At 47.7% G+C, this 17,434-nt stretch overlaps 1 protein-coding gene across 2 annotated transcripts in view; it reads right to left on the minus strand.

Moving 5' to 3' along the window:
* Nucleotides 1-9,119, minus strand: part of LOC310806187 (carboxyl-terminal PDZ ligand of neuronal nitric oxide synthase protein-like) — a 118,677-nt gene extending 109,558 nt beyond the window's left edge. For both annotated transcript variants that reach the window (XM_083672207.1, XM_083672206.1), the window contains exons 1-2: nt 8,612-9,119; nt 8,283-8,354 (exon numbers count right to left, since the gene is read on the minus strand). In XM_083672207.1, the coding sequence (XP_083528333.1) occupies nt 8,283-8,354; nt 8,612-8,716 (177 nt within the window). In that variant the 5' untranslated portion in view covers nt 8,717-9,119. The remainder of the gene's footprint in view (nt 1-8,282; nt 8,355-8,611) is intronic.
* Nucleotides 9,120-17,434: the final 8,315 nt, after the last annotated feature.

A 17,434-nucleotide genomic window follows, 5' to 3' on the forward strand; every position in this document is an offset into this window, starting at 1 on the left:
AGTGTGCAAAGCTGTCATCAAAGCAAAAGGTGGCTACTTTGAAGAATCTAAAATATAAAACATATTCTGGTTTGTTTAACACTTTTTTGTTTACTACCTAATTCCATATGTGTTCCTTCATAGTTTTGACGTCTTCAATATGAATCTACAATGTAGAAAATAATAAAAAATAAAGAAAAACCATTGAATGAGAAGGTGTGTCCAAACTTCTGACTGGTACTGTATATATACACAGTCAAACAGCCATCTACAGTCACCGACCCAGTGCTAGGCAGCAATAGACGATCACAACAAGTTAAGAGACTACCAAGAAACTTGTTACGAGGCGCCTACTGGCATCCATCACAGTTCCACACCTCCAGCAGCTCCACTTTTTCCATTAAGATAGTCTTTTATTTTATTTTACTTTTTATACGTTTTATCTTTAGTTTGTCCAGACTGCTGAATCTGTGATTCACGACCACAAAGGCTTTGTATCCCCTTCTGTCCATTCTGTTGCTGTCTTTTTTTAAACAGTGTACAAACGATGCCGGTTTACCTCAGTATGAATGGGAGCTTATCCTCAGCGACATTGCATAACACTGCTTAGCTACATTGCATTGGCCATGGAGGAGTCCCCTCGAACAAGCCCCATCGGCCATGGAGGAGTCCCCTCGAACAAGCCCCATCGGCCATGGAGGAGTCCCCTCGAACAAGCCCCATCGTGAATCTCATCATGAATCACGGGGCGAGAGAGAAAGAGAGCATCAAATTAGCATCGCGGGCTCAAGGGCTCTCCAGATATCTCCCCTTGAGGTTTCCATCCCATAACTGTATGGCAGCCAGTGGTCCAATATGCTTCCGTTCATTTCTCCTGATTCACACAGCAGAGCAGAGCAGAGCAGAGCAGAGCTATCAGGATGAAAGGCAGGGAGTCTGTGGAGATTTCAAAACACTGACATTGTGCTGGAGGAGAAAGCCATTACCTCCTCAAATGAAGAAGCCACCTCTTTTTTTCACCTCGTCTTAATATCTAAGTGGTACGGATCTAAATGAAACGGCAGCAGGTGGGGGAGCGGGGGGGGGCGGTACGCGGGCTGGGGGGGGGGTGTCTGGGGGATCTCACCGGCAGCATCTGTGCAGAGTTATAGTGTGTGACATGATTAAGTGTGGTGCTGGGCTCTGAAGGCTGTGTGGGGAGAAATCTATGGTGGAGACACACCGGGAGGGAAGGAAGGAAGCACGCTCCGCGCTGCTGACAACACACTTTAGGGCTGTTAGATAACTTTGTCATTGTCTACATGGGGGGGCGGTGATGGTGGGTGGGGGGGGGGGGGATCTCTCTCCAGGTGGATATCTTTATATCTTTATTCATGTTACACTCAAGATCATTGCCTGGGAAGCCTGCCAAAGTGGAGGTAAAACATATCCCTAATGCACAGATACTGTAGCAGGTGTGTGTGTGTGTGTGTGTGTGTGTGTGTGTGTGTGCGTGTTCCAACCCACTCCTCCTTATCTTGCTGTGGGAGAGAGAGGAGAGGCACACATAAACAGGCACATTTCTTTTTATTTAAATGAACCCTTCATATATTTTTAGAGGCTAAAAAAATAAACATTTGCACCTTTTTTATTGACCTCTCCCCCCCCCCCTCCCCCCCCCCCTCCTTCTTAGGACTGTGGAAAAGCCCAGGGCTTAGATGTCTATCTCCGGGTTATTTTATGTTCCTGGGATTAAAATGTTAATACAAATCCCAGGGAATGAGTTATATTTCCATGGCGCCGTGGATGTTAATTAAAAAGGGGGATCAAATTAGGGTGGCATCTCCATTGGTTACAGCAGGGGCTGACAAAAGCCCTGTTTCTGAGAGAGGAACCGTGAAGCAGCAGTCAAGGTTTCACTCCGCCGTTGATGAAGGGGGCACGTAATGACTCTCTTAACAGATTGCTTATACGCGGTGTGAACGGGAGGAAGAGGGGAACAGGAAGGGAGGGAGGGAGGGAGGGAGAGAGAGAGAAACAGAGGGAGGGAGGAAGGGAGTGAGAGAGAGAAGGGGAGTGAGAGAGGGAAGGAGAGAGGAAGGGAGAGTAGGAACAGCAGGAAAGAGGGGAGGGAGTGAGACCCAGGGGGAGAGAAAGGAGGGTTGATTTGTGTTCAGTTTCTCTGGGAAACCAGGGAAGGGGTCCGACTTTGTCTTGGCACCCTCTCCAAACTCTGGGTCAGTGCGGCAGAGGGCACAGCGCTGCTGGCAAGACAGAGAACACACACACACACACACACACACACAGACACACACACTGCTCTGAGAGAGGCTCTTTGGAGAGGAAAGAGAGGACACTCTACCATGCAGGCTTCTGGCCAGGAGTCAGCAGCAAGAGAGGCCCTTTAGCCCCACACACAGCAGATGGAGGAGAACACACACACACACACACACACACACACACACACACACACACGCACACACGCACACACGCACACACGCACACACGCACAAACACGCACACACGCACAAACACACGCACAAACACACGCACAAACTCACACGCACACAACCACACATACAAACACAAACACGCGCGCACACACACACACAAACACACACACACAAACACGACTGAAGAGGCCTTGGAGATTTCCTTTGAGAGTTCCACCACCTATACTTAAATACCTAGCAACCGGCTCCTGCTTCCATTCCGACCCTCCACATATCCTGCATGTCGTCCCTCCTGCCTCCCAACCTCTACTGTCTCTATCCCCACCAACCAGAAATGCCTTACAAAAAACAACAACAAACAAACAATGCATGTGTAATGTAGAGGGTTACGGCGTCTCGGCAGATGGATAGTGGTATCAATATGGGGATGTCTGTCACGTGACCCATCGAGAAGCAGCAGCTTCCCACCACACGGCCAGTGAATGACAAGGCCGGTTAACCATTAACTACCGGCCAAAGATACTCTGCCCTCACCGTTCCCTTGAACCCGCATGCCCAGAAGCTGTGGCCTACCCTCGAGCTGTGGCCTACCCAGAAGCTGTGGCCTACCCTCGAGCTGTGGCCTACCCAGAAGCTGTGGCCTACCCAGAAGCTGTGGCCTACCCAGAAGCTGTGGCCTACCCTCGAGCTGTGGCCTACCCTCGAGCTGTGGCCTACCCAGAAGCTGTGGCCTACCCTCGAGCTGTGGCCTACCCAGAAGCTGTGGCCTACCCTCGAGCAACTTCCTGTAGAGCCGGTACTCAGCCTTGCTGATAGGCTGATATCTAGATATACAAGATCTGATAGGCTAGGTGGAATATGTGCTATGATGCTGCTTCCTAACATTGCTCTCAGACGTGGGTGTGTAAAGGTTAGGGGTCAACTGGGGATTGGGTCTTAGAACAGAGGTCGTTAGCTCCCCTCTTCACCTTTCAACTCTGAACTCTTATGCTAATTGATGAGGAAAGCTGTAAACGTCAGTCAGAACCTGATTACAACAACTGCCCTATTGAAACGAGGCTATTGAAAAACACCTTTTGAATTGCGCCTGTTAATGATTTGGGCTCCAGAAAGCAGCAGTGTTAATGATTGGCGATGTTAGGACTTCATGACTAATGACCCACGGCAGTTGGATGGAGGGTCCGTGAATGCTGATATAGGAATTCAATACGGAGAGGCAAAGCGCTCGCTCTCTCCCTCCCTCCCTCCCTCCCTCTCCCCCTCCCTCTCCCTCTCCCCCTCCCTCCGGAGGGCACCCTTCCTGAGAGCAAAATCCACTTAAACTCAGAGGGTAAACAAAGTGAAATCAGATCAGCACTAACACTTAAGACTGCAACACAATTAACTGTGCCATCAAGAGTGGTCAACGGTCATTGCACAGTCAGACAACCTTTTACATTTACATTTTTGGCATTTAGCTTTTAAATTACCCTGTTTCAGTCTTTAACAGGTCCAGAAGCAGTGGGTATGTGCGTGTGTGCGTGTGTGTGTGTGTGTGTGTGTGTGTGTGTGTGTGAGAGACGTGTGCTCACAACACGTTCATGTGTGTGTGGCCTGTGTGTGTGTGTGTGTGTGTGCCTGTGTGCCTGTGTGTGTTTGTGTATGTATGAGTCACTGTTAGAATTGTCTCATGATTTCTGTATTCTATTTTAACACATATCTAACAGTCACGTTCGTGTGTCTGTGTGTACGTGCGTGCGTCTGAGTCGCGTTCATGTGTGTGTGTGTGTGTGTGTGTGTGTGTGTGTGTGTGTATGTCTGAGTCGCGTTCATGTGTGTGTGCGTGTGTGTGTGTTTGTATGAGTCACATTCGTGTGTGTGCGTGCGTACGTGTGGCTTGTGTGTGCCCATTCCCTCCCTCCCTCCCTCCCTGAACCTCATGCATATCTTATAGCCCCTAGGAGAGTGATTTGGACCTCTGTGTGAGTCAACCGTCTACTCACTGCTTCCCCCGGGGCCATACAGTCACGGTGACGAAAGCCTCAATTAGAGCTGCTGAGCTGTTCACAGACATCTTCATGATGTCCTCCACCACGCGGCCCTGGTGGGGAGTCCAGCTCATAAGAGCCCAGTGGTTGCTCATGCAGATGACTGCACTGTAGGCTGGACCACCTGCTGTCTGCCAGGTCACACATCAGAGCCAAGCAGTCCGCCGGCCCAGTGCGGCAGCCTCAGGAACACAGACGTCGAATTCACACTGCAGAGCTAAACCAAGCTGTGCTGAGCTGAGCTGAGCTTGTACAGGGCTGGCCTGGCTACACGTCATCCACCATAGTTGCTGAACCAGTGCTGGACAGGACAATTGCGAAAGGGAAATGTCAGAGGCGGCACAGGACGGCGACAGGTGGGCCCTGCGGCGTGTGGAAAGCCCCGTGGAACACAGGCACAGCAAATGGTGCTAAACACACTGGGAACCACTCTTATCCCGCTGTGATCCCGAGAACACGGTGCTCCATTTGATCTACTAGAACCTTGCCTTGTCCTCGCGGGACGCAGACCGTGTCGTGGTGATGAGGGGCTTGTGTAGCGTGCGGCTCTGAGAGCGCTGTCATGTTTAAGGCACGCAGCGCGTCCCAGCGCCTACGAGAGCCAATGAATCTCCTCCGTTTTAATTCGACAGGCGCTCGGCTTGTACCTCGTTAACGCCACTCAACGCCGACGCAGGTAAACACCACAGGCAGCCGCTCGCTTAAAAACCAGGGAGATAAACGAGTGGTGCCTGCGCACAACGCCGCCACAACACAACACTGTTGTCTCCCTCTGTCTCTCTCTGTCTCTCTCTGTCTCTCTGTGTCTCTCTGTCTCTCTGTCTCTCTCTCGCGCTCCCTCATCCGAGCTTAACAAGGCTCCGAAGCTGTTTAAATGGATCTGCGCAGTTAATTCCAGACAAAGGATTACAAGCGGGGGGACTGGAGGCGATGCTGGAGAGATCTAAGGCTGTGGAGACTGCCATGCCCAGGCCCCCGGTGCAGTCTAGACCAGGGAAGAACCAGGATAGAGAGCCTCAGCAGCACAGCTAAGGTCAATTCCATTACAACTCAATTAACCCAGGACATGAATTGGTAGTCAATTCAGGAATTAAACAGCGGCCGATTTATTTTCAGGTGGGATTGTGTGAAACCCAATGGACTTTTCTGAATGGATGGAATTGAACCAAAAATGATCCGGAGTGCTCATCTCGGGCTCAGAACAGACCTCAAAAAGTCTTGGTCTTAAATAACAATAACCAGAATAAAAAAACACTTAATTGTAACAAAAACCAACCATGCAGATCCTTCTGGACAGGGGTGTGTCACACATGCTAAGCTAGCCGTTAGCCAGCTAGACGTACAGGCCGACGGCAGACACACCAGTGCTCCTCTGCTTCTCTCAGACGAGCTCTAATCATTTCATCCCATGCCGGTTTATCAGACCACAGTCAATTAACCCAGAAGAGGCTGATTATGAGGCTGCCTAATGAGAAATTAAATCACTTTAAGCTCCTGCAAAAGGTCTCCTCAGAAGAGACACGCTCCTATAGGCCGCCTGCCATTCTCTGGGATAATAATTAATTCAATTCATTGGAGTGATCTTCATTATGGAGTGATCTTCATTATGGAGGGAATCTCAGAGGGCAGAAAGGTGGGTTGGGTACGAGGAGGCTAAGTAAGGTTCTCTCTCCAAATGTGGATATTTCATAACCTTCCCCTGTAAATCATTTATATTCAATTTCATGTAGTCCTAAGAGAAGAATGAATTATGCCTCTGTGTGTGTGTGTGTGTGTGTCCTAAACGCAGCTACAGGTGAGCAGGTAATTCGTTTGTTACGAGGTACTATGTCGAGTCTTAAAAAGTGGTGACTCACTCACAATTCGGACAATGACACGACACCTTTACATGACATTTCTGGCATTTAGCAGACGGGCAGCAGCATTCTGGATGAGCTGCAGAGGCCTGGTGGGGGAGGCGGGGAGCCCGGCCAAGAGTGCGTTGCAGTAGTCAAGGCAGAAGGACAGACCACAAATGTCTGGGCCAAGAGTAACTTGTCTGGACCACGAGTTACTTAGCAACCAGCATGACTCCAAATGACATCACAGAAGGCACTGATAGAGCAGAGGAGCATAATGACACATCCTATACATGATTGTGTATGCAAAGCATGTGGCTATGCACTGTATGCATGCATAATCCTCACGCAATACATTCAAATCGGCCCGACAAAGCACACAAAGTGGAGTGCAGTTGGTGAAACAGGGCTGACTTGTATCCTCCTGCAGGCAGTAAGCAGCAGTTTTTCCAATTTGAAGAACATACCAACACCAGATGCCTGTGGATTCTCTCCCTTTGTTGTTGGCCCAGGCTGTCTTTAACTATTTTCACACTGGAGGAGCCAAAGCCTTTTCTGCCTCCAACAACAACAGCTGCCATGTGCCCTGGTAGGGGGTCTGCATTATAGACAGGGGGGTCTGCTCTGAAAAGGTTAATAGGATCATTTGCACCTTCTCTCTGTGTCTCAAAAGTGTGTGTGTGTGTGTGTGTGTGTGTGTGTGTGTGTCTGTTAGTCAGACAAATATCTGAAATCAAAAGCATCGCAAAAATGATATGAGTCTCTGTAGTGGGAGTCTGCTACATGCAGAGATGTTTCAAATGTTTCTTTTTGAAGGAAAAACATTGAAGATGCAAAAAAAAAAGTGATCCTGAAAATACTTAATCCGCCAGTGGAATCGCTCTGGTTCTAGCGCTTCCCACACGCTTGTAAGCCAGAGCCAGGAACAAATATTGACCCTAACTTTGCTTATACAGGCTAAACAGTGGTGACATACCTTTTCCAAACAGTCCATATCAGGTCACGTCATGCTGTAATACCAGTATTACTGTATCTACACAGGCAAGTAAGCAGAGGCAACAGTGTTCAATAAGTCGGGAGCACACGGACAAGAGACACATCGACACAGTGTTTGTACGAAAGTAGTGCATCACGTTTAAGATGCGCTGGCCTACTCTAAAACACAATAAGACACTACCACGTGTGTACCGAGAGAGGGAGGGGGCGGGGGTGGAGAGAGAGAGAAAGAGAGAGAGAGCGAGAAAGAAAGAGCGAGAGGGAGGGAGGGATGGAGAGAGAGAGAGATGGAGGCAGAGCGAGAGAGAGAGAGGGGGGGGATGAGAGAGGGACAGAGACCGCCAAAACCTTCCAAAGCGCTTCCACCCCACTGCATCGCTTCAAAGAAAGCGCCGTCTAAAATCACCAGGCACTCTCGGAGCACATGGACGACGCAGACTCCCACATGAAAGCAAGACACAAACTCGATTAAGCATAGTTTTAACTCGACAAAAAAACCTACACGACAAGTTCTATATCTAATGTATCGTCTGATTCTGTCTCCCGAATTGGTAGGAGCGACACAGCCGTCTCATTTGTGGATTGATTTGCCGCATTCGAGTGTGGACGGCGCTGGAGGCTAGAGGCCACCCAATTATTGTTTTAAGGGACAGTTAATCTGCGCTGAATAACTTGAGCTCATAAAAAGCCAAGCTGCATTTATCTCCTTTTAAAGATAAAGACTGTAGCCCACGGTGATAGGCTGAAATCAGTGAGGGCATTAGAGCAAGTTGCTCAGCCAGTATAGCAACTGGCACTTGATGGTTAAAATGCTTTGAAGCCCAGTGACTTATAATATGCCATTTATCTGACGCTTTTATCCAAAGCGACTTACATTGCAGTGAGTGCATACATTTCAGTATATATGGTCCCAGCGGGAATCGAACCCACAACCTTAGCGTTGTTAGCGCCATGTTCTACCGACTGAGTCTGAGACCTGACTTCGGGTCGGGATGAAAGGGGCAACTCACCCGTATTCTCCTCATCGCAGCCACGATCTCCACTCTGCTATTCGGCCGCTGCACATCCAGACTACCGATGTACTATTCATGAATAAGAAAAACAACGAAAACGACTTTTATTCACTACGTCAATTCTGAAATGATAGGCTCAAGACATTTATACTAACGGTACGAAACAGACGAGCACGCAGCAGAATAACTGCCAGGTGGTAAAGCAATATATCTATAAACAAAACAAAAAAAGACAAAACTGATTGGCAAAGTTAACTGGTCATAATAGTTCTGCAAATCAACTGAGTTGCATAGCCCCAAAGTCTACCGATCGAAAGTAAACTCACCTTCGCTTCGAAGTTGATTCCATGTTGGAATGCTTCCTCGTTATGCAATGGTATTCTCAGATCGTGGCCATCGTCCACTAAATTGTATTTCGTTTTCCCTGGCATGATTGCCGCAAACTTATTTGTCTTTCTTCAAAAGACCCGGAGAGGAGATCGGACTGTACTCTAATCCAATGTACACGTTGTCGGGGAAATTAGACAATTCGGAGGAGTCACAATCCCTCAGTTCCAGCGGTCCATCACAGCGGACGGTCCAAAAGTGGCACAATAGTATCCAGCGGGCTCTGTGTAACTTTGGGTCTATGGACTGGCTTCCCGTTTCGCATTAACATAAACAAGAAAAACAACCGAGCGCTCTCCTGCTTTACAACCACAGTGGAATAAATCGCCGGCGGCCGCGATAGGCTTCCAGCAACACTCGAGCGTGTACGCCCTAAATGCCTCCTTACCGACAGAAGTGTTATTTTCCTGCTTCTCCCGTTTTCCCGTATGGAACTTCACTGGAGCGGCAGCGCCATGACCAGACACTCGACTCTCCCGCATGGACTATCTGGGAACTGAGCGTGATTGGAGGAATCTGGGAATTCCACCTGTTTTCATTGGAACAGAGTTACATCATGGATTTGTAGGAGGGGAGGAACACTTCGTTTCAACACTGGAAAGTCGTTCACACGCGCCATGAATGTCACCTAGCGGATCCGTAGGACCATGTATTCCCTTTGCAAGTCCAACTATAAGAATTCCCTCCCTGCGTTAGTCCTTGAAATACCTGCACAAAGTGCACACTTCAGGTAAAGGGTGGAAAAATACGATATGAAGCAAGCACACAGATGTTACACCTTTCCTGTCGTAATTGCTCTTTCTTACAGTCTTTCTTACAGCAAACGTGGAAGGGAATAACAATGCATATCATTATGCAATAGACAACATCGCAACCATTAACAATTCCCCACAGTCCATGAATGCATTGTGCAATGTGAATTTGATATTCCATACATTTTCCAATCTCTTTCCACATTGTTATGATGACAAATCATTTACATGTAGATGTTACTGTGGGATGAATCTCTTAGCAGTTTGAGGTCTGAATACAATGTACTGTATTTCCACTGTCAGAGGACTATGCCGTTGAAAAAAAATTACAATGTTATTACAATGTCGATAATGCTCCTGGTTGAAATTTAGAAAGAGCAAGACTACCAACTAGTGGCCGCCTACTGTAGCTAGATCAGCCTGTAATGCATCTCACTCAAAATGAGATGAACTGCCTTCAAATCAGGGTGTGAATTCTCTACACCTCAACTCTGTATTTCCCTTCCCATCAAAGCATGCATCTTTCACACATAAAATATGATACCCTTCAACTGGGTAGCACAGGATCTGCCAGTGTATTTCATGTCCAGAAGCAAGCTCCCTCGACAACTGAACAGCCAAACAATCAAACACAGATAACACAAACAAAATCCATACAACAGTTCCACATAGAGTAGCTTCAAACTCAGTCACCATTTAGGCCTACAGTAGCCTACATTACTATGGGAAAAATACAGGCGGCACATACAGTAGAGTCCATACAGTACAGTGCCTATCGGAGCCTCTTCATGTTGTATAATGCACCGTCCATCTGTGTCACCTGTGACCTTAAAGAGGCAGTGCTCCCCTAGGTGTCTCAGATGGAAGGGGAACTGGAGCAGGACTAATTCCAATTCTGAACACTTCAGTGTGCAAAGGCAAAATGCTGCTGATGAACAGACAGACGTAATGGTGCTCTTCACTCCTGGTCCTGGAGGGCCGTGGTGCGTGGTGTGTGTGTGTGGTTCCTGATGCGTGGTGTGTGTGTGTGTGTTGTTCCTGGTGTGTTGTGCATGTGGTGTGTGTGGTGTGTGTGTGTGGTGTGTGGTTCCTGGTGTGTGTGTGTGTGTGTGTGGTCATGGTCTGTGATGTGTGGTTCCTGGTATGTTGTGTGTGCGTGTGTGTATGTGTGTGGTTCCTGGTGTGTGTGTGGTGTGTGTGTGGTTCCTGGTGTGTGTGTGGTGTGTGTGTGGTTCCTGGTGTGTGTGTGGTGTGTGTGTGGTTCCTGGTGTGTGTGTGGTGTGTGTGTGGTTCCTGGTGTGTGTGTGGTGTGTGTGTGGTTCCTGGTGTGTGTGTGGTGTGTGCAGGTCTTGGTTAAGGTTGAGATGGCAACCAAAGTGCCCATGCTATACTACATACTAGCTGTCTCTATACTACATACTAGCTGTCTCTATACTACATACTAGCTGTCTCTATACTACATACTAGCTGTCTCTATACTACATACTAGCTGTCTCTATACTACATACTAGCTGTCTCTATACTACATACTAGCTGTCTCCTCCCATGTTCTAAATGTTCTAGGGTTGTGTTGAAGTAGTCCCCAAATCTAAGGTCAGTACCCCCCACCCCCCCCCCCCCCCCCGGGGTTGGGCTGGGCTGAGCTGGCTGTGGATGTCAGTACCCCCCCCCCCCCCCCCCCCCCCGGGCTGTGGATGTCTGTGTAGTGAAGTCAGCTGCAGGTCAGTGTGTCAGTAGCAGCCTAGTCTTTGGTGACCTTCCTGGCCTGCTCTCCTGAAAAGCCCTTCTGTCATAAGCTCAATTCCAGCAACACACACACGCATGCATGCACACACACACACACACGCATGCACGCACGCACGCACGCACGCACACACGCAGTCTCAGCCCAAGGGCCTCTTAAGCTGAATTAATCATGGTGTTTCTCCAAGAATATGGGGCAAGCTACACAAACAGTGAATGCCCCTCTCCCCAGGGAGAACGAGAGAGAGAGAGAGAGAGAGAGAGAGAGAGAGAGAGAGAGAGAGAGAGAGAGAGAGCGGAGATACCTAGATGAGAGAAAATATATTTCATTTAAGTAGCACAATATAACATCCCAAGGACAATTTACACACTCCGCACACACGTCTGTGAGATAGTAGGTAGAAAACAGGGAGTCAACATGCAAATAAACAAGGAAACAACATCAACCTTTTAACAGACGTTCATCACCAAGGCCCCAGACACCAGGGGAGGCTGGTGGAGGTAGATATCGGAGGACAGGTTTGATACCATCCCTCATTCCATTCCATGCATTACAATGAGCCCGTCCTCCGAGTTCTGCCTCCACCAGCCTCCACCAGCCTCCACCAGCCTCCCCTGCTAGTCACAGGAAATATATCATGCTGATATGGGAAAACCCTCTCAAAGTCACACTGTAAATCATCAACACTTTATGCCTTCAGTATTTACTTCTGCAAATGATTCATCAGAATGTTCCTTGAGCAGGTGTTGTGTACCGCGTCTTGTTTGCGCAGGACGACATCATGTGGAGAACTACAAAACATTTCTGAGAATGGTCCGGAGCTAATGTTCCTAGTATTACAGCTGAGTGATCATTGGTGAAGCACACAGTCGAAGCTCAGTGGGGACTGAAAAAGCTCTTGCGCCACTGTTGCCTCCTGAGTGTAACGACACACGGTTCCACCAGGGGCGCTAGAGCAGTGTAAATCAACCCTTCACACAGCAGACTGCTCTGCCACGGTGGACAGACTAAGACAGGAGTAAAGGCTGATGTGCTCCATATGACAATCATACAAACCAAGAGATTCATCGCTGGAGAGAACAAGGAGACGAACCGCACACTGTAACCTTTCACGGCCGCCTATGTCCCCTCCTTGTCTGTACCAGTGTTAAAGCACAGGGGCGCACATGCACATTCAGTAAGTGTGAAACATCGGTACACCACTTACCTACGCTCCCCTGGCTCAGTCGGAGCTGTCAGGGTGAGAGAGCGAGAGAGGTCCTTGTTTGATATAAATAGTTGTTCTGGGACGGCGCACGTTACAGTGCCAAAGGATGAAGTGGCCTTCATGGCGGTTATTCCGAGCTGAAGCAGCACTCATCCTGGCGCCGTTCAAAGGGAAAAGCATTTCTTTCATGGCCGGAATCCACTCTCCTTTGCTCTGCTTTATAAAAAAAATATATAAAATGTCAAGGACTTTAAACACCCCTGAGGTAGGGATACACGTGTTTGTGTGTGTGTGTGTGTGTGTGTGTGTGTGTGTGTGTGTGTGTGCGTGTCTGTGTGCATCTGTGTGTCCTGGTCTGTGAATGCGTGTAACAAATTGAGCTAACTCTCAAAATAGACATCTGGGTTGTGTCTATTTTGTGGCAATAAGTTCTGCAAAAGAAAATGTAAATCTGTGTTTTTATTGAGCAAACTGTTTTTTATTGGACAAAGAATTGCCTTTATATCACTCAGTTTCAGGACACTACCTGACCCTGAATGTAAATGGTGCGTGGACAGTGTTTTCAGTCCAGCAAGCAGTTCACAGAAGAAGACCTCGCTCTATAAACCTCATTTTACTGAGGTGTGTCAAGTGGTCTTATTCTCTGTACATGCAGAAAGCAGGTGAGCTATCAAGGGTTCCCTTTGAAAAGTAAGCTGCCTGGCTATTTAATAGGTGCAATGAAAACCCTCAGACACACAAGACATAAACTGACATTTCTAATCTAATCTGCATCATCTCTTCTGTAACGCTGCTTAGACATCACTGTTAAACTCCCTCCACTTCCAACTACAACCTACACAGTGGTTGAGTGACTGCTTTGCCCCCGAGCAGTGAGAGACACAAGCGGAGAGAAAGAGAGACTGGGAGAAAGAGAGGATTGGGAGAAAGAACAAGCACTGTAAGAGACAGCCTGGGAGAAATAGAATGAGAAAAGGAGAAAGAGAGAGAGAGAGAGAGAGAGAGGGAAACAAAATGATGCCCTGATTGACAAGCCTTTGCCATTGATCCACATAGTCTGTGGTAAAGCCCATGGCAAAGACAGCCCACTCAGATTGAGCACAAAGCGGTGATGAATCCTTTCTTAACCACTTGCCTTGACCCGGTTCACTCTTCACTCAGCTATTAATTGCCTTTATTTGTCTCTCTCTTCAGGCTTTCTTGACAACACAGCGATGTGTCAGTAGTCTTCTAGGGTATTCATCTGACTCAGACCCTTCAGGGCTTGCCACCATAATATTCACACAATGGGAAGAGGTTAATCATTACATGTGAGTGGGTTTGAACTGTAAAACACCCTCAGCTGAGAAGTCGAGGCTTGGTGTCAGCGGTGCACTTGAAATCCTGGTCCTTGGGACCCAAAGAGTGTGTAGACTTCACGGGAGGCTGGTTGAGGTAGAAATCAGAGGACGGGCTCATTGTAATCCATGGAATGGAACGAGGAATGGATACTGTGTCAAACACGTGTTTGATACCATTCCTCATTCCATTCCATGGATTACAATGAGCCCGTCCACTGACATCTGCCTCCACCAGCCTCAACTGGTAGCCTTTTTTATTTCTATTTTATTTTTTATTCCAGCCCAGTACTAACACACCTTATGCAACCAATCAACCAATAACGAGATTTTGGATTGATTGAATAAGATGTGTTGTAATGGGTCGGGACAAGCAGGCATGCTTACCCCATGGGTCCCCGGGACATGAATTGAAGAGCACTGACTGTTGTGAAGAACCCAGTGATTTGTGGAGACAGTTTCTCAGCCCTGTTAGGAACAAACTGTACTCGGTTGACCGACCCTGTGAATGAGTGAGGTTCTACAGAGAGAGAAACTGTGGGACGTTCGGTCTGCAGTGGCAAAGCCAGATGAATGCAAATGTCTTCGCAACTAAAGGTTAGGTTCGGGGCTGCTAAGCAACGATGAGATAATGCGCGCCCTTAAGTGGTTGTTGTGAGAAGCGGTGATTCATCCAATTTGAGAGACGGCACGGCTTCTGAGGCTTAGCGAGCCAAATAACATTTTAAAAAAGCACGCTATGGTTGACATTATATGTTGTAGCCTTTGTGGTCAGAGGAGGGAATGTGTACATACTGTAATGCTATCCTCAATCATTTTTTGCAATACCTAGTTGGATGTGTTTTGTGCCCAAAACAAAAAAATATCTTGGCACAGCACTTGTCATGCCTCAAACTAACCACAGAGTGGCGCTAGATTTCTACGCTCAAATGCACAACATTCATGCTCGCATGCACAAACCCTGGCACGAACAGTCTCGCATACACAACCTACTGTATATACTGTATCTACACACTCTAGAAATACACAGAAATGTATTTCACAAAGGACCAAATTTTCCATACATTTGTTCATGTTGCGGGACACGACAGTAACAAGCCAGGCAAATACATCACTGTGAAATACTGTGACGCCACATGACACACGGGGGAACCATTAGACCGTTCTTACTTCACCATTCAGTTGATTTATTAACAGTAGCCGAGATGAAGAGTGTAATATTGGGATGGGAAAGATGCAGATGAGATACAGTATGGAGGAGAGGAATGAATTGTGGCTCCTCCTGCTCTCACCCCGACCCTGAAGCCTCAGGAGAGGCCGCTTCATTTCAACTGATCGACTTCTTGGCGTCATATCTCCCCGAATACCATGTGCCAATAATCTAAAAATAGCTTCCTTGTTCCTTGTGATCGTCTTTGTGACCACAAATGACTCTCAAGTGAACAGGATGTTGATGACTGTTAACATCCCAGTAGTGTTTTATTGTTCTTATCTTGTCTCCTTCCCTTCGTAACCACAGGTGAGTGACGGGAGGTTCCGTTCCAAAAGACATTGCTAGATCCCTTTCCACCTAACCACCATAGGTAGCAGGTGAAAGGACGAGATTGGTTCCCTTCCCGCTGTGATCACTGGACTCCATCGTCAGAGGGGTCACGAAGGAAAGGAGACAAGGAGACCAGGAAAGGAAGAAGGTTATGGGGACACGGCCTGGGAAAGGAAGCCATGGGCCCAAACCCTCGGTTCTGTCTGTCCCCTTCCTCTCGGCCCAGAGCTGTTTCCCATCCCTGTTCCCCCTGGTCCGTGTCCCAGAGGAGGGTTTTTGGGTGGGCCGCTGTTCCCTGAAGGAGCCACAGTACATTTCTGGGAGGGATGTTCACCATGTCAGAACTATTTCTGTTTATGAATGTAATGTGTGACACACATATCCTGGTGTCTTCTGAGTATGATGTTGTTTGTTTTCCATCCTTTTATCTGTGCAAATAAACACACAAAGAACACTGGCATGAATGTTGTGTTTCACAGGATCTACGGGTCTGGTGTTCTTATTCACTGAACCTTTTCAAGGGCATTTAAAGAAAGACAGGAACCATTCATGTGGTCCAGATCGCATTAACACAGAAAAAAAACCCCATCAAATACCATCACGTATTTAAAAAAAAAAAGAATATGAATAATTAATATGAATGAAAAACCATGGATATAGTCGAAGTTCTAATCACATTTCGTGGCTCAATTTAGAATAGCGCTGTCTTTCCCACCGTATCCTGATTTGAACTGTCTTCCTTCTGTGGAGTTGCACACTACTTAAGGTCAAACAGTGTAACAGTGAGTGAGGGAAAATGCCCCTGAGATGACGACCACGTCACCATGGAACGGAATCAACAACAGGACTGATGCACTACGAACGCACCAGAGGACACAGCTGCTGTGCCTGCAGTGTTCAGATGACCCAAACCTGATTCCTCATCCATTGTGATGAACTTTGCACGCACACGCACACGCACACGGATGCACGCTCACGCATACGCAGGCACACACACATGCAGGCGCACGCACGCGCAGGCGCACACACACACACACACACACACACACACACACACACACACACACACACACACACACACACACACACACACACACACACACACACACACTTGCTTCTTACTGTTCGTCCTTTATGTACACGTGTCACAATATCCCCAGACTTCCCAGGTTGGAATTCACCAATATTCCTACATTTCCCATACACACCTCTGGTGATGAAACAACCTCCTTTGAGGCCATTAAAGCATGTGATTTCTGATGTCACAATCACTGTATGAGGTCAAAGTTCCGTTCCCTTCCTGTGAGAAACAGTCGTAGTACACGCCAAGTCCCATCCTCCTCCCACTGAGTGGTGGCCTACAGCCATGTCAGGTCTGAAGTGGATACGATCGGGCGCCCAACACCACTTAGAGCTACAAGCGTTGTCTGGACGGGCTGAGACGTCTGATGTTTATCTGCCGTGGGCCGGGGTGCTACAAGGACACTTTTAGACAGATAGACTGTCCAGAAATGTTTGCCAAGTCTCCATGGTTTTATCAAGTACGCAGGCTTATTAGAAAGGGGGGGGGGGGGGGGGGGGTTGAGGCTGATGGTTAGGGCCAGAGCCAAGGTTAGGGTTATGGTTAAGATATTGTTAACTACGACTTGTTGGGTCTGCTGAGTCTGCTTTCATAACACCAGCACAACGCTAGGTCCCCAATGGGCCTGCAGAGGAAGTCTGTGTTTGTGTTGTTGTTCACTGACAGGGTACATTGATCCAAAGAGCACAGGTCTAGGACTGTATGCTCCCATTCATAGGCTTTAGAATTACCTGTATACACTCACTGAGAATTTTATTAGGAACACTGTACTAATACTGGGTAGGGCCTCCCTTTGTTAGGAACACTATACTAATACTGGGTAGGGCCTCCCTTTGCTCTCAAAACATCCTCAATTCTTCGTGGCATTGATTCCACAAGATGTTGGAAACATTCCTTTGAGATTGTGGTCCATGATGACATGATTGCATCACACAATTCCTGCAGATTTTTCAAGTGCACTTTCAAGCTGTGAATCTCCCGTTCCGTTGAGACGACTTTTGCTTTGTGACATGGTGCATTATCATGCTGGAAGTAGCCATTAGAAGATGGGTCAATTGTGGCCATGAAGGGATGCACATGGTCAGCAACAATACTCAA

This window comes from Argentina silus, assembly GCF_951799395.1.
Source record: "Argentina silus genome assembly, chromosome: 6".
Lineage (NCBI taxonomy): Eukaryota > Metazoa > Chordata > Actinopteri > Argentiniformes > Argentinidae > Argentina > Argentina silus.